The 22720-nt window shown below is 40.8% G+C and overlaps 1 protein-coding gene across 8 annotated transcripts in view; it reads left to right on the top strand.

Moving 5' to 3' along the window:
- The first annotated feature begins 16018 nt into the window (after positions 1-16018).
- TCF4 (transcription factor 4) overlaps positions 16019-22720 on the top strand; it is a 346933-nt gene continuing 340231 nt past the window's right edge. Inside the window, exons 1-3 of one of the 8 annotated variants that reach the window (XM_059409713.1) lie at positions 16019-16147; positions 18330-18421; positions 20176-20248. In XM_059409713.1, the coding sequence (XP_059265696.1) occupies positions 18350-18421; positions 20176-20248 (145 nt within the window). In that variant the 5' untranslated portion in view covers positions 16019-16147; positions 18330-18349. Of the gene's footprint in view, positions 16148-17200; positions 17414-18329; positions 18422-19439; positions 19514-20175; positions 20249-22720 lie in introns of those variants that run through there. The other 7 variants (XM_059409716.1, XM_059409715.1, XM_059409714.1 and 4 more) reach the window with 7 other exon arrangements.

Below are 22720 nucleotides of genomic sequence, written 5' to 3'. Positions count from 1 at the left end.
ACTCCAAGATTGTGGCTCATTTAGTTCATATTTATTGCTTCAGTCATTTTTTTCCCGAGTGTCAGGATGCCTGAGTGATAGGATATGGTGGACTTTGGGCGTTGGTACACACACTTTGATAATCCCAGCTCCCTGCCACCCGCTGCCTTCTTGTTATAGTGGGCAGGATGATCAGTTTTGTCTTTCCTTTTCATGACAAATGCCCCTCTAGGTGCCCTTCCCTGAAATCCCAGCTGCCCTCATGTGGACAAAGCCTGGGTAGCTGAAAGTTTCTAATCACTAAAAAGTGAGAGGGGCTGGAATCTCAGTTGTTTTCTGCCAAGATGGGTCTTCAACCTTGTGCCAATCTACCTCCCTCTAGGGTCTGCCTTTTGTGACTTCATCAGCCATCACCACTTCTACCTCTCTCCATTCCCAGGGCTCCTGCGGGAAGAGTCCCACCACAAAGTAGGCTGTCCTTAAATGGTAGACATTAGAATGGCCACTCTAATGCCACTCTGCTTTCCAAGGTGATAAAATGGAACTCCCTTCAACTGAGGTCATTCCTGGTCCTTTGTAGAAGTTGTCTTTTCACCTATTGGTTATGGGAGATGTTGGGGTTTCCTTATCCCCTTCCCTAGGGAGATCATATCTTGCCCTATCCCCTGCCATTCTGCTCCCTTTCCCAAATCCCTGTATTCTTTTACCTTGCTGACACCAGTTCAGCAGTGCTCAGAAAGCAAAGACCCTCTTTGACCTGCTTTTACAACCTGGACCGCAGCCAGCTCTGAGCAGGCATCCAGTACTTCTACCTTAACCCTTCCTTAACCTCCCGATGGAATGCCCAGCAAGGCCCATCCTACCCGCACTAGAGGAAGAAAAAAGAGGAAGGTGAGGAAAGGAAGGAAACTTGCCTCCACCCCCACTGAAGGCCTTCCTAGTGTGTGACCTTGACACATGTCAAAGCTAGTTCTCCAAGAATTCTGGGGTGGGGTTAGGAGCATAGCAGAAAAAGGGAAGAATCTGCCTGAAATAAATTGATGAAGTTGCAGAATTAAAACCTTCCTTGAGTATTTATGGGCACAATCTTTGTATCTACTGCTTTTTGAAAGCTATTGCTGTTAAGTGGCTGGAGGGGAGAGGGGTCGCAGGGATGGGGCGTCTGGGTGATGGGCCCTGGGGAGGGCGCGTGCTATGGTGAGTGCTGTGAATTGTGTAAGACTCAGATTCACAGACCCGTACCCCCTGAAACAAATAATACATTTTATGTTAATTTAAACAAAAGATACAGCACAATAATCATCCAGTCATTCAATAAAGATGTGTGCAGTGCCTTTCGCATGAAAGGACATGTTACTTCGTATGCACTATAGAAGGACACAGGAAGAATGACAAAAATGTGCCAATCCCTTCTGAAGCCTTTGGTTCCAAAAGACATGACATCCCATACTGCAGAGCTCTAAGGACATAGCACTTGTGGCATGAACATCAGGACAATTCAAGCTTCTGAATGATGCGCGGTAAGAAGACCGGTCGGCGGTACCGTAATTCCTCTTAAGCAGGGCTTCAAGTTCCACCGCGTCAGTTACACACATCCCGCCCTTCCTTGCGCTCCGGAAGCAGGGGATTGTCCTCCTGCCCCACGGTCAGAAGGTCAACAGTAGCCTGACACTATGTCATAACGCGTGCGTCATTCACCCCCCTCCTCTCCTCATCCTGGCTTTTTGTCGTCTCATAACGTCACAAGAAGGGTGAGTACAATAGATACCTTGAGTGTGAGAGAGAAAGTACCCATATTATGTAACTATGGTATATTGTGTTTTTCAAAAATATTTATTGACTTATTTATTTTAGAGGGAGAGAGCGTGCGCTTGAGAGTGAGAGAGAGATACTCCAGGAGACTCCCCAGCTGAGCCCCACACTCGGAGCCCGACACTGGGCTCAGTCCCAGACCCTGAGATCATGACCCGAGCTGAAAATGAGTCAGATATTTAACTGCCTGAGCTCCCTGGGCACCCCTATGGTATATCACTCTAATTGTTCTATTTTACTATTGCTATTGTTAATCTCTTACAGTGTCTAATTTACAAATTAAACTTTATGGTAGGTGTATATGCATAAGGAAAAGTGTAGTTTCTACATGGTTCAGTACTATCTGCAGTTTCATGCATCTACTGTGGTCTTGGAACGGATCCCCCACAGATAAGGGGGATGACTGTACAAGCCAGGAATCAGAGAAATTGCTTTTTCCTTAGGAGGAATTCTCTCCTATGCTGTGCTTTGCAAATGGAGATGATCTCCTGGCCTCCTGAATAACATACACTCTTTGTGATTTTTTTTTTCCTGGCCGTAGGGATGGTGAGAATCTGCTTTACATTCTAGGGACCTATTTTCCTGTAGGACTGACTGACAGCAGGCCTTTTGAAAATGGGTTAACCAACAGCAGGGGCACAGCCTTTGGTTATGAAATAGGACAATGTTCGCTATTAGTTTATAGACAGTAGTGAATAGTTAGTGTCTACCTGCTCGATGTATTATAACTATTTTGTCTTAGAAATATACATGGAAATATATTCTTAGGTTGATAAATATATCAGTGATAAATATTTTTAAATAATACTATACCTCAGATCATATACAACATTCTAAAACAGCATAAGCCAAATGATAAATAACAATAGTGATACCTAACTTAATAGCTAAGAAACAATTCGTAAGTTACAGTTTTGGGTAAGTACTTTAGGTCTCTACGATAACTCCTAAAGTAAATAAAATGATCCTTGTTTTTAGAGATGAAGAAACTGTAGTCCTAAGAAATTTGGAGGTTTTTCTAGAGCAGTGCTTCTCATTCCAGGGAGTGAGTGACTTGCTTCCTAGGGAATATTTGGCAATATCTGGAGACATTTTTGGTTGTCACAACTCAGGGGAGTGTGAGGGGGAGCTGCTATTGTCACTTGGTGGGTAGAGGCTATGAGTGCTATTAAACATCCTACAGAGCACGGGATGGTCTTTCAGATCAAAGAATTATCCAGCCCAAATGTCAATAGTGCCAAGATTAAGAAAATCTTGTCTAAGATCACACAGTTGGTAAGATCTGAACACAGTTTTATTATTCTTAATTCAGGCTTTTTTCTACTATCCCCAAAGTAGGAACTTTCATAGCTTAGGACATTTTATATTCTGCTCATTTTGATTTCTCTTTTTCTTGAGCTTTTGAGAAAGGTTAGAAAGTGTTCCTTTAGTAGACAAGGAATGTTACTACATAGTATAAAATTGTTGCGAGTGAAAATGGAAAATCTTTCAGCATAATCCCCTCACCACCTAGCCCACTCCCCCCCCACCCTTCCAATTTTATCTAACTCATTGCATCTGTAATGACAGTTTTTTGGACTACAAAGAGAGATCCACTTTCACTATTTCCCCAAACTACACTGAGATAGGCAACATTTCGAACCATGCAGGAGAGAGGGGAGGCAGGAATAAATGATTGATTAACACTTGTGTGAGTTCTCAATTATCGATGGTAATGGCCCGTGGCTGTAATGTGGATTTGCCAAAGCTGGTGATAACCCAAAAGTAATTTTTATTGAGATTTTGGAATACAAAACATTTTTTAAAGGCAAGTCATCTATCTAATAATTACTTTCATTTTGAGGTAAGCTACTATAACAGTTATTTTTTAATTCCCTAAATACACATCATTGTGAGGCAGGAGAGGCATCCAAGAATGTGCTAGTCAGCAGAGGATGCCAACAAAGATTACAACCTGGAACAGGATTAGCAAAGCAAGAACTAAAAAAGCTGTGGTACAGGCATGGCATGGCCAGGGGCAAGAGAGTTAAGGCCGTGGACAGTCTGGGTTCCAATCCTGGCCCTGGATACCTACTAACTTTAGGATCGTGAGCAATTTACTGAATTTATCTGTACCTCAGTTTACTCAGCTATAAAGTGGAGTCCACATAGTACCCACCTCCTATAGTGGGGTCCTGAGAACTAAATGTATTTAAAGATGTGCTTGGTACACATTACGTGTGATAGTACTGTAATTTCCTGTATTATACAGGCATTAACATGAATCAGGCAAACCTATGTACACTGAGGTGAAAACATGGCATGATATACTAAAGGAAAAAAGGAAAGGAAAATAATTGAAATAATTATAGCACTGTCCCATTTATATTTTAAAATCCCTGATGACTAGATAGCTTAGTTATAGATGGCATAGGGTATAAGGACTTGAACTCTTTTTTTTCAAAAAGAGAGGTTTACAATCACTTCTTGGTCAGGAAGTGGACACAGATGGCCACTCTGAATTTACTTTTCTCAATGAGGGGATGTAAGCCTAGGAAACCTGGTTGGCCCCACAAAAGAGTGAAAGGATCTTTTAAGCTCCAACAAAAGTTACCACTTCTAGGAGCCCTTGGTCACTTGGGAAGAGGAGAACAAGTTGAATGGGGCTCATTCAACATAAGATAGATCTCTATCTTACCTGCTCCTTCCTTTCTCAGAGTAAGATGATTAGAGCCTCTCTGTCTGTTGTGTTAGGATTGTCATGTCTGAGGTCTAATGGGGAGGAGCATGCTGTTAGGCTTCCAGAGAGGAATGTTCCCCAAGGGAAAAGAAGCCTGCTTGGATGCCAAAACCTAGACAGTCTACTGTAGGAATACATGGGGACGGCCATTTCTGCCACGTATGGCTGAGGTAAGAAGCCCATTTGGACCAGCTTCCTTGGCCTCAAAGTCATACATGTGAATATGGACCCAAGTGTATATTGTTGGAGCTCACCTGTAGGCCAGAATGTGATCTCTGAGAGGATCCCACCAGCAAAATCCTCATCATGGTTGTGGATGATACCGTCAGATGGCATAGGACTGGCTATCAGTAATGACTCTAGGGTACTCACAGAAATCCCAGCTGGAATGGACTAGGTTTGCCAGTTCTCTTTCCTGATTTTTGTAAGCAAAATAGATGCCTTTGACTGAGTAATTATCTAGAGTATGAAGACAATCGGGGGAAGTGATACATACTGGATTTACCAAAAGAGATGTAGATGTGAATGTAGATTAGGTATAGATATATTAATCAGAGACAGATGAATAAATCAATGGAAAGACAGATAGATAGATCAAGAGTTTTTGACCCCAGGAAATTGTTTGATTGGGGCACCCAGGTGGCTAAGTTGACTGACTCTTGATGTCAGCTCAGGTCATCATCTCAGGGTCATGAGATTGAGCCCCTTGTCAGGCACTATGCTGGGCATGGAGCCTGTTTGAAGATTCTCTCTTTCCGTCTTCCTCTGCCCCTCCCTGCTTCTCGCAGGCACGTATTCTCTCTCTTTCTTAAAAAATAAATGGTTTGGCCTTACCATGTATTTGAAATTCTAGCAGTTGCAGAACAGATGCAACTATTTAATATTGGTTAAAAAATCTGGATGCGGGACACCTGGGTGGCTCAGTCGGTTAAGCTGCTGTCTTCGGCTCAGGTCATGATCCCAGGGTACTGGGATCGAGTTTCTCATCGGGCTCCTTATGCAGCGGGGACCCTGGCTCTCTCTCTGCCTCTGCCTACTGCTCTGCCTGCTTGTGCGCTCTCTCGCTCTGACAAATAAGTAAAATCTTAAAAAAAATAAAAATCTAGTTGTGTGTGTGTGTGTGTGTGTGTGTGTCTGCACACCTGCAGTTCAAACTGTGGTCTCAGGACTAACAAAATCACCATCACTTGGCTGTTTCCAAAGTCAGGCATTTGGTGGCATGCTGGTCAATGTTTAACATCTGGCTTATTGCGGGGGAAGGAGGGATGAGGTGGGGGAAGAGTTCTGAGTTTTAGCATTTGCTGATTTCAATGTTATAAATTTTCCTATCCGGTTGATTCCAAGCTATGTGACATCACTGAATGCGGAGTTGGGAAAAGTATGCACAGTGGCCTCTACTGAGCTAGAGTCTGCTGGCTCCAATACAGGAGTTGGAGCACGGGTCCCTGTCCCTCCCCAGATATGCTTATCAGAACCTTTGGGATCGAAGTCCCAGAGAATGAGTTTTAACAAGTCTCCTGGATTATTGTGATGCTTATGAAAGTTTGCAAAACATCATGGAAGTCAGCAGGCTCCTAGGTTTCCTGCAGAAATGAAAGTACAATCAGTGAGGACATCCAAACAGGAAGCTTTGTTGAAGCCACAAATTATCCCATGCAAGAGGAGTGTGGGTAGTCTACTTTACTCTGGAAACTCATCAGTAGATTTTAAGGCAGAAAGACAAAGATCCCAAACAATATATAGGAAGAGAAAATAGCCACAGAAGCAACTAAAATATGGAAGAAATGAGAATGAAGTTTGCCAGTAGCACAATCCTAGAAGACTCAAGGAGAACTGCTCAGAAGTTTTTTGGGGGTGAGCTATCATGTAAATATAAAAATTAATCTTTATTAAATCCTATTAGTAGAACTATACAGCCTCAGTGCAATCTGTAAATGGGTAAAACAGCATATGATAAAATTTGTCACTAACTAAAAATAGATTAAAGAATCAAATCAGTAAAATTTAGATCCTCAAAATTTGCTGGGAAAAAATGAACTTGAGAGAAATAACGACTTTTTTTTTGCTTACTATGAATATATGTATGTATTACAGTACATTTGTTTTGCTTTATTTCATATCTTTGTACCACAGTGAAAAATAATGCATTTTCTTTTAATTTTAGAATTTAAAAAATTACTTATCTTTAACTTTTAAAATTCTAAAATTAGAAGAAAATACATTATTATTTTTTATGAGGCAAAAACCACATAACATAAAATATACCGTCTTTACCAGTCTTAAGTATATGGTAGTGTTAGCAAACAACATGCACATTGTTGTACAGCAGATCTCTAGAAATTTTCATCTTGGAAAACTGAAACTCTGGGCTTACTGACTCCCCTTACAGCTCCCCCAAGCCCCTGACAATCATCATTCTACTTTCTGTTTTTATGAATTTGACTACTACTTTACCTATCTCATAGATATATAATAATCATGCAATACTTGTCTTTTTCTGACTTGCTTATTTCACTTAGCATAATATCCCATGAATCATTCATGCTGTAACATATGACACGATTTCTTCTTTTTAAAGGCTGAATAATATTACTTTCTATGCATATATCACGTTTTCTTTATTTTCCATTCATTCACTGATGGACATTTAGGTTGTTCCCACCTCTTGGCAATCGTGAATAATACTACAATGACCATGGGTGTGCAAATATCTTTCTCTTAGAGATCCTGTTACCAGTTCCTTTGGATATACACCCAAAAGCGAGAAGGGAAAACGTGTTCTTATTAATCACATTATTGATTATTAATTAATAACAGAATAATGAATATATAATTCTAAAAATTCATAGCTAGAGTTTTGTTGAAAATTGATGGAATCTTTCATTATGCCTTTGCAGAACACAGTGTTAGGCACTGGAACAATGAAGAACTCTAAGACAGTCTCTGCCCTCTAGAGGTTTAGAGTCTAATTGATGAAGCGATACCAACACAGGAATAAATAGATCACAATAATTTATTTTCAAAGTAAATTAGTTCATTGTATATATTGCTGGTGCAAGTAAAAATTGGTCAAACCACTTTGGAAAACTGTCTGGCGGTGTCTCCTGAAACTAAAATGTGCCTACTTGTGCCAACAATCCTAGGTATATAATAGGATATCTTAAATAATGGGATATAATTGAATATCCTATTATATACATACTCGAGATAATTAAGTGCATATATCCACCAGAAGACATGTACAAAATTTTACTCATATAGTCAAAATTTGCAAAGCCTGAATTTGGGGTGTTGTATGGATATATACATTGTTGTATATTATTACAATGGACTATACAACAATAAAAAAGAATACCCTGTTCCTATATACAACTACATGGAGAAATCTTACAGATGTAATGATAAGTGAAAGAAGCTAGATACACATGGATAGATATTGGATAATTCCAAGTTTGAGAATAGGCAAAACTAATTTCTGGTGATACGAGTCACAGCCATGGGTACGGACAGTGAAGGTAAGGGTGAGTTGCTGAAAATGTTTTATATCTTGAGCTGGGTGGTGGTTGAACTGATATTTGTGCATGTAAAAATGTACCAACCTTTGTAGGTTTTTACTTTTTACTATATGTTATACTACAATTTTAAAAAAAATTTGTTTTAAATAAATGAGTTAGTTTCAGAGGAGGAAGTGATGGGGAAAATCAAGAAGTCAAAGCAGATTTCAAAGGGGTAGTAAGAATTAAGCTGGATTTGATGTTAAGGTAGGAGTTATTCAAGGAAACTACATGAGGGAGGTCAGTTCCAACAGGGTAAAGGATGGGAAGAGATGCATAGTGGCATGGATGTCCAGAAAGGTTGGCAGACTCTGTCCTTGCCTCTCCAATCAATACCCACTCCTCTCCCCCACCTCCACCCCACCCCCATATAGAGGCCTTGTGTGTTGGATAGGACTGGCTTCACCTTAACTTCGAGAGTGGGCTTTAACAAGTTTGAGGCTTATCAAAATGATTATTTAGGGATGAATGTAACCCATCATTACTTGGTTTGGGTCAAAGCAATGTCTTCCTAGGATAGTAAATTTAGAGTCCAGCTGAGGCTTTCGTATCAAAGCTTAGGGAGAACAAGCAACTATCCCCTCCTGAAAGCAAACAAAAGGGTTTACAGCTTCAGGTGTTGATAGTAGTAGCCATTTTGGAGAACATGAGAGAGTTAGCCTGACTTAGAAAGGTAGGCTGAGTTGAGAAAAATGGGGAGATACAAAGCTGAAGCCCTAATTGATGGTGCTAGACGTTTTAGGTTTGTAGGCCCATTACTGTTCAAGCCAGTTTGAATGGATTTTTTATGCTGCTTTGTAACCCAAATAACTTTTCTAATAACCTAGACACGATGTCTCTTGAATGATTTCTTCTAGTTTCCACAGCCATAACATAGCCCTCCTTCAGACTCCCAATCACTGGTTGAAAGAAGTGCAATAAATAGGTTTCTAACCTGGTTTCTGCCTTCCTTTCTTCTTACCTTCATCTTCCTCTATATTGTTTCCCAAATGATCTTCTCAAGGACTATTTGATCATTGCTTCTTTGGGCATGACCCCACTTGTTCCATGCATCAGGAATAAAAGCTAATGGGTCCAAATTTGCCAACTGAGTTTTAATACCTTAGTTCTATTCACAAACCCCAACAAGACCCTTAGTTCTTAGCCAGCCTTTGCCAGACTTAGCACTTCAGCCCAGAATGTGCTTCTCTTTCTACCTGCTTGAAAGTAATACCACTTGTCTTTCCAGATCTAGCTCTAACCTTGTCTCTTCTAAGTCTTCAGATTTTTCCACCTGGTAGTTACGCATTAGGCTATAGCCTTGTAGCACAGTTTTATGTCTTGATAGCTCTCAGTTCAGTGTGTCAGGAGTTGGGGTGATTTATGTCTGGCCTACCCATTAGGACAGGATGCCAGGAGGTTAGGGGTCCTGTTTTTGATCTTGAAATACTACATCTTGCCTAGTGCTTTTCATAGACAAACTGCTCAATAAAGGTATGCTGTATGGTTAGTTGACTAGATACAAAACTTCCTTTAGGAAGACATTGAGATAAAGTTACCGAGGTAAGTGGGAGCAGCGAGGGGGGTACAGCTTTTGAGGGATTTTAAAAACCACAGGTTAAGTATATTAAGTTCAATCAGTTTTATTGCACTTTTGAATAGGCGAAAGTTTCTCTTGCTGTTTTCTAAAATTCCTTGTATTCTTGGGGTGCCTGGGTGGCTCAGTGGGTTAAAGCCTTTGCCTTTGGCTCAGGTCATGGTCCCAGGGTCCTGGGATCAAGCCCCGCATGGGGCTCTCTGCTCAGCAGGGAGCCTGCTTCCTCTTCTCTCTCTCTGCCAGCCTCTCTGCTTACTTGTAATCTCTGTCTGTCAAATAAATAAATAGATAATCTTTTTAAAAAATTCCTTGTATTCTTTCTACATTGTTTATTTTTAAAACATTTATCTTTCCAGTCATCTCCTTTTCTTTGGTGGGGTGTAGCTGTTGGTTTTAAAAATAATATGCAGTTTGAGAAGAGAAGCGATAGAATGAGGAGGTGATCAGCTTTCATTTCTCTTCTCCACTATGATCCCAGGATATGCTTCATGAACACCTTTGCTCGCAAAGCAATGAAGCCCACCTACTAAAGTGGCAGCTTTAAATATTTTTTTATAGTAACTTTCTGTGTACACTATGCTGTATAGACTCACTCGGAACAGCCTTCTGTAAAACAACGCTTACTCTTCATTCATGCAATGCATGTTGGTATTACGTATGTTGTTCTATTTCACTTTGAACAAACCCAGTAAATCAATCTCCTGAACGTTAAAGAGTTGAAGCGGAAATTTGAAAACTGTGACACTGAAGAGTGTGTATTACAACTGCTAGGTTACCGTCGCTGTATGAGCACTATGCCAAGTTCATCTGCTAATACTCTTATATTTAATGTGTAATAATAACTTTTTGGCAGGTTATTATACCCATGTTGTGGATGAAGAAACTGAAGCTTGGAGATACAACCCACTGCCCAAGATCACGTGGTTAGTCCAGAGAAGAGCTGAGACCCAGACACAGGTAGATCATCATTCTAGCTCAGTGACAGGTGCCATGGCTTGAGGTCATGGCCAACTGCAGAAAACATCTGCACATGTTGAGCTTTTAAACCTGCAGGACACACAAAGAGGATGAGACTATCAGGGAGCAGACCAAATGGTCTATACACAACTTTGTTTCTCCTCTGGGACTCTGTTGCTGCCTTATTTTCCTTTATTTTCAAACTATAGCAAAGGAAACAGTTTTATGATTAGAAGGGAATCTTCCAGAAAGCTGGCACTAAATCTTTGGAGTTCTTTTTAACAAAACTCTGTGGACACTAAGAATGAAAGTTTTGGGTTTTTGTTGTTGTTGTTGTTTGTTTGTTTAACCTTTCCCTTTCCCAAACCCCCAAAACATCTAAAAATAGCTAAAAATAAAAATTCTGCCCTTTTGTGTGCCTAGGTCCAATAAGGAAGGTTTGTTATGGTTTGTTAACCATATGGTTTCCTAAGCTTGTTAAAGCCATGACACATGCCACTGAACTGTAAACAGAAGCATGGTCGGCCTGTTTCTGAATCTTAGCTCTGCCATGTAGGGGCTGTGTGACTTCAGGAAATTTGTTGCATTCCCAAGCCTCAGTGTCTCATCCATAAGATGTTACAGTAGTGAAGCAATACTATGACCCAATCCTTTAGGGTCTGGGATTGAGGTGACAAGGGGCCAGTGGCCTGTTTCACATCCCACTGAATATTCGCCAGCAACATTTACCAACAATGAAATCAAGCTAACAGGAAACCTTAAAGAGAGCCTGATTTGAAAAGATATGAAAGCTATACTCTTCACTATAACGTGTGCGTCCTAAGAATAAAGACAGGTTCTTGATCCACTTATGTAACAGATAGTTATCAAATACTTAATATGTGCCAGGCATTGCATTAGGTGTGGGAAAATAGAGTGAACAAGATTCCTACGGTACCTGCATTACGGAGTCTGCAGTCTGACGGTGAAGATAGGCTATCTAAATGTAAACATATTAACAATGAATGCGAATGAGAAAGGTGCCACTAAGGATATACAGTTGATGTGGCAGAAAATAGTAAGAGTGGTGCTTACTTTAGACAGAATGGTTAGAAAGGTGTCTAGGAAGAGGTAAGGTTTAAGCTGAGCCCGAAGGATGGTAAGAAACCAGTTGTGTGAGCCACCAAGAGAAAGAGCCAGCAAATGCGAAGGCCCTGGGTAGGTGGGATTATGCATACGTCATGAAGCTGCGGGCTTCTGCCACACACGCTGACTAATCCCTCCTCTTCTGTCCTGCCTTTCTGACTCAGCCTTGCAGTGTCCGTGGGTCTCCAGTCTGGGGTCCTTGATGGTTGTGCCCTAAATTTATATTGGGATAGCCCTTCCTTTTCTACATAGCTCCCACAGGCCATGTCTTGTTCACGGTGACTTCGCCATTCAGTCAAGCCTGTCCTTGACTTTTATATCAGTGTGACTTTTTTTTTGGGGGGGGGGCCTACATATTTGCCTCAGGGCCTAAAACAAGAAATGCTCACACGAGGTAGGCACTCAAAAATCATTTGTTGAATTTCTGGATGAACTTCTTGAGATCATCAAGGAGCAGAGTGTGTGTATAGTTTTGTCTGCTTATTTATTTTAACATGGACAATATTGGGGGAGATCCAAGTGGATGAAATCTGAAGAGGAATGGTATGGCATTCTAGACTGGCGTTCAGTTACTGGAGGGCTACTTCTGCCTCTGTAACTCATTAGTGATGTGACCTTGAAATCTTGAACTAAACTCAAGGGTTTGGTCCAAGCCCCCTTCAATGTCTGTCCTTTTCTGTGACTCATTGGGTTTCAATATTTGCCACTCCTTCCATACTCCTATGAATTAAATGTGATCTTTAGGCATCAACTTAGTTTATGCAATATAATGATGCCTTACATTTCATAATAATTTGTTATTTTCAGAGTACTTTCATCTCTACCATCTCATTTGATTTTAACCAGTCATGTAAAGTATTGAAGACAAGTTAATTTTTTTTGCTTCTGACAAGATGTGAAATTTGCTCAAGGTCACAACACAGTAGAAAGGGAATGACATTTGTATATACTGTCCTGACTATTATGTGGCACAATTAATTGGGTAGAATTGCTACCATGTGGAAGTGGAACGGTGTTTATACTCTAGAATAGTGGTCACCACTTATTATTATTATTTTTTTTTATGTTAAGGACTGTTTAGAAATGCTGAAATCTAAAGAATCTTTTGCTTTTCTAAATTCTAAATTCTTCAGTGGCAAGGATCAGAAGAGTACTCAGGTTAGCTCAGTGGGGGAAGGGGAACCCTGCAGAAGTCAGCTATCTTAGGGACAGGGGCAAAGTGACCCTCATAATAATTGGGAAAGTATTTCTACTCATTTCTTCCTAGGACTCAAGTTGTCTGCTTTTCTCAGAACCTTCAAAATCTTTCTTATCTAAAGAGCAGTTTCTGCTTACTCATGGTTCTTGTTTCCCCATAACCAGGGCTCACATGGCTTGGCTTCCCGGCACCAGCCCTGGCCAGCTGACTCCAACAAGTCAGATCTATCATTCACCATAGACTACTGTCAATCTTCCTCTTTTAGTTTCTATGATCCAATCAGCTTGGTGAGACTGGGATAGGAAAGAATCATGTAGTACCCACACCAAGTTCTACCTCTATATCAGGATTTATGGACAGGTTTTTAAGGAAGGGAGTCTGTAATTAGAAGAGACATCCAAATCATATCTGCTGCACTTACCTTTTTATCCAAATTTCACAAAATTGAGTCTTCCTTTCTAAGCTGTCTCCAATCTTCTTAAATATAACTTTGTAGATATATCTATTCTTCTGATAGTTCAGGGGGGAAAAAACAAAACAAAAACAAAAGCAATCCACATTTGTCCCTGACTTTAATATAGGAAGGGGGTTACATGGTTTTTTTGACTGTCGGGTGTTGTTTAAAAAAAAAAAAAAAAAGGTGTGCTAGTGGTGCCTGCGTGGCTCAGTCAGTTAAGCATCTTGATTTCAGCTCAGGTCATGATCTCAGGGTTGTGAGATTGAACTCCTGGTCAGGCTGCATGCTGAGCAGGGAGTCTGCTGGAGATTACCTCTCTCCCAATGTTGTTCCTCTGCTTTTTCTCCAGCTCTCTCTCTCTCTCTCTCAAATAAATAAAATAAATCTTAAAAAAAAAAAAGGTAGCAATCAGTTGTGTGCATTTAGGTTTCAGACCTGATTGTATCATTTTTCTTTTTTTCCTGGACAGATCCTTTATTCCCCTTGAACTTCAGGAGAGGGAGACTGTTACAATCTAACTAGAAACTAGAAAGAATCTTAAGGGATTATCTTCTAGCCTGTATATTTTACAGTAAGACATTGACCTCAAGCCTTAGGTCATGGAGCTGATTAGAGGTAGAACCAGTGGAATATTTCTCCTAAGCAAATGTTTGTGAATTTTTTATTACATCATCTCAGTATAACCCTGTAGAGGCTTACTTTGAGAATCACAGATAATGCAGTGATAATACAGTATAAAGTGGTATTTACATGTAAAATTTATTTTAAGATGAGGACATGGAATGGTGATAGATGACAGAAATCTTCACAATGTGTGAATATTGAGGAAACAAACTATAAATGCCCTAATTCTTGTTTTCTAAAAACTTACATATAAATTAAAGGTCTTAAAAATTAATCTGAACTCTGTTACTGCCACAAAATTGCATCAGAAAATGGAGATTAGGTGGTTCCTGCTGCCAGATGGTATAGGAATGTGGTTGAATGTTGACTCTGATCCCAGACTGCCTGGCTTCAAAGGTGGGTTCTATCACTTAATAAAGTTGTGTAATGTTAGGCAGGTTTGTGTCATTTACCAAAGTGTCCTGAGTCAAGCTCTTCAGCATTGCTTGATTCTGATTCTCTGTATATAAAATATATAATATAAAAATATTTAAAAAATACCCTCTAGAGTCATTCTCACGATTAGAGCAGCCAACATTTGAAAAATTCTTAGAACCGTGTTTCGCACAGAGTGAAGCCACTATGTAAGTGTTAACCCATCATTATGATTACTCGCTTTTCTCCCGGGGAGGATTAATACACTGGTGGAACGGAGAAAGCTCCCTTTAAAATCCGTGGACTAGATCAGCGGTATCCGTTGGTTCAGCGAGGAATTAGATGGAAAGGGAAGTTTTCTTCTTTGGTGGCTCCGTCTTTATCTTTAACCCCTTCACCCCTGAAATTCGTAAAAGTCATCCTTAGTTGCAAGTCACAGACCAGAAAGCTGGCTGGAGAAGGTAACCGCTTGGCCAGAACTCTAAGATGGGTCAGTAGTGGTTCGTGGTACAAACTCGATTTGAGTCCACGACTTCGTAAACTCAAGTCCTCTCTGAGTGAAGACCTCCTAGTCTTAGAAAGTTCTCCTCTAGGGTCCTAGAAAAAGATGGGGTGGGGTGGCGAGGAGAGGACCCTCATCCCTCTTCAAGCCCAGGAACTACAACTTGGTTCAGCGGCCTTTCCCCCACGTTGCACAAGCGTGGCTAAGAGGCCTGGCTCCACACGGCCAAAGAATCCGGGCTCTCTTTTTGTTGGTGGGGCCAGCGCGGCCTCTCCCCAGGCTCCCCTCAGGGTGAGCCAGGGGATCTGACTCCTCTGAGGAAATCCGTGGCGTGTAATGCCTAATTTATTTTGGAAACTACACTTCTAAGTAAAAAAAAAAAAAAAAAACAAAAAACAAAACCCCAAAAGCAAAAATACAAAAACAAAAAATAGGGAGAACCAAGGAAAGCGAACAAGAAGCAGCGCACAGGAGCACGGGGCCTGCGAACAGCCCCAACCTCAAGACCCCTTACGGTTCGGCCCCACGCGCGACACCAGACTGAGCCCAACCACCCGCCTCCGCTCCCGGAGGAGGCGTGGCCCGCACGCGCCGCCATCTTAGGTGCCTCTCTAGGCGCTCTGTTTACTACTCTATGGCCGCTCGCTCCCGCCCCGCCCCTCCCCAGTCATTGTCTGGAGGAGCAGCCGCGGCCGCAGCGCCTTCTCTTTATAAGCCCGCAGTGCCCGGATGTGAATGGATTACAATGTATCTTTCAGGGAAACCTATTATTATCAATGTGACTCCACGGGGGAGTCAATGGTGATGATGATGAGGAGGAGGAGGATGATGATGATGAGACACCTCTAAACTTGGAACAAGTTTAAGACTTTATAAGAGGAGAAGAAAAAAAAACCCACCAACAAGATTTGTTTGAGGAAAAATTCTAACTATCCTGTATTGATTTTTTTTTTATAAACAATAAGAAAAAGTTGTTGGATTTTTTTTTTTAATGATTTCTTTTTTGGGGGAGGGAATTTTGTTGCAGTTTTATGGTGGAAAATGCAAAAACCAGAGCCAGGTGCATAATCTTGTATTCTGTGGATATCCCTGGAGCAGAACTGAGTACCAGTTAAAATACTTTTTTGGGGGATACACATGTGAGATACTAAGTACTTGCAGAAGATTTTTGTCTTTCTTTTTAAAGTCACTTTCCTTGGAATATTGTGAGCATATTTGTGGCCATTTAAGGTAACGTTACAATTTGCTGTCAGAGTAAACTGTTTGTAATTGAATTTAATTTTTAAAATGTCGATCCCAATGTTTTATTAAAACAAAAGGAACAATCTATTAAATAATTGCCAATGGGAAAAAGTGTGTGCATGCATTTTGTGTATGTACTTGCACATCTAGCAATTACAGGGTTTCTGGAATGTGTATTTTAACACACGTTAAAATAGCGTATGTTGCATATACTGGTTAAAGCACGGTTGTTATTATGAAACGATAGAATTATGAAGCTTAATTTTAATCCTAAAAAGTGATGTGAAAAAGTATGTTTTAAGAGCATGCAAGGCCTGCAATGGTAAATGTTGAATTCAAAACTTATAGTGCTGGCGAACGGGGACTTAGCGTGGCTAGGAACTCAAGTGTAAAAACAAAACAACATCCACCCTCAAAAATTGCCTTTTTTTTTTTTTTTGGCGAAGTTTGCAGCTATACTAATCTGTGACTTAAAAGGGAGGGGAAAGAAAGTATGCAATTTAGGTTTCGCCCCCAGTGCAAAACTACCGAAATGAAAATCTCCCCAGCAAAATGTGGTTTGGTTTATATATGGAAAAGAAAAATATTGTTCCTCTTGGCAAAGTCTTTTTGCATCACGTGTATTTGCAGCCTAGTATAAACTTGCTTTGCTGTGTGTGGATGTGTGAGTGAGAGGGAACGAGAGTCAGAGAAAGAAAGAAGTGAGGGGATGTAAACTCGAATAAATTTCAAAGTGCCTCCGATGGATGAAACGAGCAAAAACTGAACTGTTCAGGCTTCAGATTGTAACTGACGATCTGAGGGAAAATGAGGTGCTCGACGAATTTTCGTTTGTATTTTTTTGCGAGGCGGGGGAGGTGTTGAGATTTTTTGGGTGTGTGTGTGTGTGTGTGTGTGTGTGTGTGTGTGTGCATCCCAGCCAGCCCGACCCGACTGAGCCGCGTCTCGCCGCCGGAGCCCCCCCACCCATTTCTTTGCTGAACTTGCAATTCCGTGCGCCTCGGCGTGTTTCCCCCTCCCCCCTTCCCTCGTCCCCTCCCCTCCCCGGAGAAGAGAGTTGGTGTTAAGAGTCAGGGATCTTGGCTGTGTGTCTGCGGATCTGTAGTGGCGGCGGCGGCGGCGGCGGCGGCGGGGAAGGAGCAGGAGCGGGCGCGGGCGCAGGAGGAGGAGGTGGTGGTGGTGGAGGCAGTGGTTAGACATGAACGCCGCCTCGGCGCCGGCGGTGCACGGAGAGCCCCTTCTCGCGCGCGGGCGGTAGGTACCGGCGCCGGCGGGGCTCGGCGGGCTGAAGCGCCGGGCGGCGCGGGGCTGGGGCTCGGCGGCTCCGCACGCGGCTCCGCGATTCCCGAGCGGCGGGCTCCCGGCTCCCGGCGCTCCCAGAAGAGACACCCCTTCCCCTCCCGCGCCTCTTCCCTCCTCCTCATCTCCCCCCCCCCCCCCCCCCCCCCCCAGCAATGCCACTTGGAGGGACCGATGACTTTGCCAAGGGCCTGACTTTAATTTTTACAACCCTTTCTTTCACAAATTAGGGTGCTGGACAATTACAGGACCCGACCCTCCACTTTGCTCCCCCCCTTCGCCGACCCTGTCACCCCTCCCCCTTTGGACGTGTTTTCACTCCAGAGACGCTCATCTTTAATTTCTTTATAGCTACTTTGAAATGCAGAGGGGAGTGGTGTGTGTGAGTGTGTGTGCGTGTGTGTGAGTGTGTGAATGTGTGTGAGGGGGGGTGGGGTGGAGGGTGGGGGGAAAGTTGAGACCGGATCGTTCTGAGTAGTTTCTCTTTTCTCTGTGATCCATTCATTTCTCGCTCTACCTCCTGTTGCATAAAATGATGCGCTGAAGAGCGGCTTTTTTTTTTTTTTTTCCCTTCCCGGATTTGGTTTTATAGTGGATGTTACCAGTTTTGATCGTCTCTTTGGAAATACAATATCAATATCGCTTTTTTTTTTTTTTTTTGCTATTGCTGCCTATTCCATCTTAAAAAAAAAAAAAAAAACAACAAACAAAACAAAACCAACAAACTCTCCCATCCCTCCCTCCTTTCCACCTTAATCCCGCCCGCCCCCACATCCCCACCCCCAACCCCCCCAGTCTCCAAAAATCCGATTGTGTTTTCTCCAAGGATTGGGACTGGATTTTCTGATTGCGGTTATTTCCATGTTTCTAGGTTTGTGTGATTTTGCTAAAATGCATCACCAACAGCGAATGGCTGCCTTAGGGACGGACAAAGAGCTGAGTGATTTACTGGATTTCAGTGCGGTAAGAAAGAACGGTGGAAACTAACAACAGCTGTGAAAAACAAAACAAAACAAAACAAAAAAACCCCAACACTTCAGCTAGAAACCAATAGTAGTCTAAAGGACAGGAATAATTTTTAATTGGCTGAATCCTTGGCAAACACGAAGGTCTTTTTGATAAGTTTTTAACTACAATTTTTGGGTGTGATGGACGATTCAGGCTTTTTTTTTTTTTTTTTTTTTTTTTTTTCCCCCAGAGTGTAATTACTTGCCTTGAATTCCCTACCCACCGGACCTCCAAAATAATGGAATCTCACCCCAAATGAAAGGACAAACAGACAAGCCTAAAACCTGGCTTTATCTGAACATGAGAGTACTCATACTACTTTGCATACTACTTGTTTTGTTTTATTTTATTTTTTTTTCTGGAAATGGAGAAGAGAAAATAGGAGACCCAGTTGTCTCTTAAAGTTTTAAATTGATGATGCTTTGGGTTCGTAGGACCTGTAGTCCTCTTAGTTGCATCTTTTCCTAGGATTCTGAAAACTCGTGTATGTGTACCGAGCATCATACACTCCTTAGACTCCTTTAGACTGTTTTGGTAAATTTCGCAGTCGTGATATCAACACGAAGCCAAACTTACACACTTGTGGAGTTTTACGGCTGTAGTTGGTCCCTCTCCATCCCTTTGCTTCCCTTTCCCAAACCAAGTCCCAGACCTGTCAGGGGAATTCATTCATTTTTAATGCCAGATGAGTTTGGTGTAAGATGCATTTGCAAAGCAAAATAAAAAGAATCCACAAAACACACAAATAAAATCCAAACCGCCTTCTAAGTGGGGCTCTTTCATGTTGCTGCTGCTGCCGCCGCTGCTGCTGCTGCCGCTGCTGCTGCTGCTGCTGCTGCTGCTGCTGCTGCCGCCGCCGCCGCCGCCGCCGCCGCCTCCGCTGCTGCCACTGCTGCCGCTGTTGCTCTTCTGGACCTTCTTCTGGAGAAATGGCTTTCGGAAGTTTTGCCAGGAAACGTAGCCCTAGGCAGCTTTGTAGCCCCCTTTCTGCTTGCTGCACTTTCTCCATTCGTTCCTTTGCTTTTTGCAGGCTCTGACTCAGGGAAGGTGCGCATTATCCACTAGATACGTCGAAGAAGAGGGAAACCAATTAGGGTCGAAATAAATGCTGGAGAGAGAGAGTGAGAGGGAGAGAGAGAGAGAGAGTGAGAGAGAGTGAGAGAGAGAGTGAGAGAGAGAGAGAGAGAGAGAGTCTTGCTACAAATTGCTCTCATGTTAGAGACGAAATGAGAATTTAGTGCAGGTGGCACTTTTATATTTATTTGGGTTCACATATGACAGGCAAATCCTATACGGGATGGAAATGGACATTGCCACGTTTATGGCCAAGGTTTTCAATATAAAACAAACAACTTTGTTCTTCTCCTTTGTAAAACTAGTGTTTTCTAGAGAGGCCGCTGCCCTCCAACTTGAATCTTGATAACATTATGGGGACTGTGTTTGTTTAAAGTGTAGCAGTATTGCCTAGTGCTGGCAATCTAATGAATCTGAGGAAAAAGGAACAGGACAGAGTGGTAAAGGGGTTGGGGGGGAGGTGACTGGTAATGTTAAGCTTGTTTTGGTTTTAAGTTGGATGGTGATGTATTTTACTAAAATGAACCTTTAGCCTAAACTCTTAAGCTATTTGGTAAGAGTGTGAAAGATCTTTGACAAACTCTAAAGGCACAAATGTCTTCTTTTCGACAGTAATATTTCTTTGTTTCTTTTAGATGTTTTCACCTCCTGTGAGCAGTGGGAAAAATGGACCAACTTCTTTGGCGAGTGGACATTTTACTGGCTCAAGTATGTAAATTCTTTTCTTAGCGTGTAGTTCAATGTTCTTAGCTGTTTATTCACTCTGTATATTTTTGGCTCTGTTGAAGTGTTCTGAAAAAGTCATTGAAATTTTAGCCTGTAATGATACGGTTATTTCATTATCCATCAGTAGTATAGCTTACACAAAATGTTATCTTTTGCAAAATTAAAATTAGGGCTTTTTTTTTTTTTAATCAATCAAGGAAACTGTCTCAGAATTCCATTACTTAATTTAAAAGCAATTTTCTAATACAGTTGTAATCAGACATGTGAAGATAAGGCCAGTGTTGACATGGGGAAAATGAATTTATTTCCCTATTTGAAAATAGAGGGGAAAAACTAACTTTCAAAAAAAGGGAAAATCCCTTGTAAATAATATTAATTATTAGGTACTATGTATAATTAACCCTTTTAAAGAAGTGAGCACTTAATTTTGCAGATGAATCCTGCATAGTAAACCCTAGCTGTAAATAGAGAGCCTCTTGCTCTCTGAGAGCAAAATATGAATTCATTTATCTTTAAAATATTCTTTTTGGTGCTTTAGCTATTTTTTCCTCTAAGCATTTCCTTGTGCAGTGAATTTTTGCTCTATTTAAAGTTGCAAATATGGAAGGACTTTTACATTTTATAAATGAAAGGTCTTTGGGTGATGCTTTAAGAAGATGTTAGCGTTATTCACAAAGGAATCTGTGTGCGCAATGATTATCTGGCATCTAAGGAGGAGTTTTAATAGGGGACTCCCTGAAGGTCTCTTATTAAAGTGAAAACTGAAAATATCATATTTATTTAAAAAAAAATTTTTTTTTGGCCCAGTGAATTTCATATAGGAAGGAAGCATACATGGTTGCCTGCTATCCTTTAGGTTTAAGCTTAGATCCATTTATACTTTTTAAGCAGCTGTAGTATTTTAGGAGTTCTGGCAGTGGTAATAACAGTACATTAGACTGAGTACCACTCTTAAGTCAGACTGGTAAATGTTGACATCTTTTAGCTGTGAGATGCCAGTGGAATTTTCTGTTAACTGTTGAATTTAATTTCACATCTCTTAATTTTCATTTGATGCTCTGGCAATGACAGAAATCTGTTGATCTTTGTGATATGTATAATTGGTATGCTTCTATAAAATCAATGGCTTTTAAAAGTTGCTCATTTCTGAATAAGTTACTTCTCTTTCTTCTGGCTCCCATAAGACTAAGTTATAACTCCATAATTTGATTTATAATGTTAGAGACTATAAGATGCCTCCTATAAATCTATTTTATCTTTTAAATTTTGGGGTCCACTTTGGTTAAAAGTACTATTGACCATATATTTGTGTTTTGCTGCCTTGGACCCTGTTATATTTTCCATTAAGGGACTTCACATCTTTTGTTGTCTTGGTATTATGCCTTCCAAACTTTGGTATTATATTCTCTACGTAACTTTGAAGTACAGATCAGTATAATATCTCTTGTAGACAAATTAATTTTTCATGTTAGACAGTATCAAAACAGTAACTAACTTTATCTCTGACAGTAATTTTCTTTATGATTTTACTTAAGAAAATGTGTATTCAGCTTAAATCTAAAAGTAGATTATGTCAGAAAGGCCCAGAGATAGATTGCTTTCAAAGTCCAAAAACTCTTTTGCACTGTGTGAAAACTGATACATTTGGAATAACTTAAGTGTATCAGCTTAGGTATGGTTTAATAAAGTAAAGTAATTTAGGAGCATGAAATTGTGTTGCATTTAAAAAGACAACTGTGCATCTGGTCCCTTTTTTCTGTTCACATTTAAATACAGTCTTTGCTATGATGTTTAAATGTTTACAGAGAGTACAGGCTTGATAAGTATGAATATGTATTAATGCATTTTAGTAAGTGATTATATATTGAACTTACACAGTTCTTAAGACAAATATATCTATCTGTCTATACACACAAACACACAAGTACACACACACATGCATAATCCTAGAAGAGACTTTATCCTTAGTAAGACATGTTATGATATTTCTAATGAGGATGCTGCGATTATTTTAAGGTGCTGAACACTAAGTTACAGTGCACCACAGTTGGCAGTTTTCAGGCCCAAATGTTTACTTGTAAAGGTAAAAAAGTGCAGTGGCTATTTTGTTCTGGCAGCTGGATTGAAAATGCAGGGTATTCATCCACTGTGGTATGTTGGTGACTATAATATATGGAGTACAGATTGTAGTGTTGGTTTTTCTCATCTATTCAAGACATATTTGAACACAGAGCTATTAGTGAAAAAAATGGCTTATATTTCCACTCTACGACAAAGATAAATCTCTTTTTAGAATATCAAATAGAAAAATCAGTAAAACTGTACTTTGCTCTTTAACTGGAAGGATGAACTAGGAAACTTTGGACAGAGAAATAATTTTCTAAATTTGCTGCAGGTTAATATCCATTGTCTTGAGTGGCCTCAGATGTCCCTTTCATGGGTAGTTTTGAAACT

This window comes from Mustela nigripes, chromosome 8 (assembly GCF_022355385.1).
Source record: "Mustela nigripes isolate SB6536 chromosome 8, MUSNIG.SB6536, whole genome shotgun sequence".
NCBI classification, from domain to species: Eukaryota; Metazoa; Chordata; class Mammalia; order Carnivora; family Mustelidae; genus Mustela; species Mustela nigripes.
This window is presented reverse-complemented; position numbering and strand designations above follow the sequence as displayed.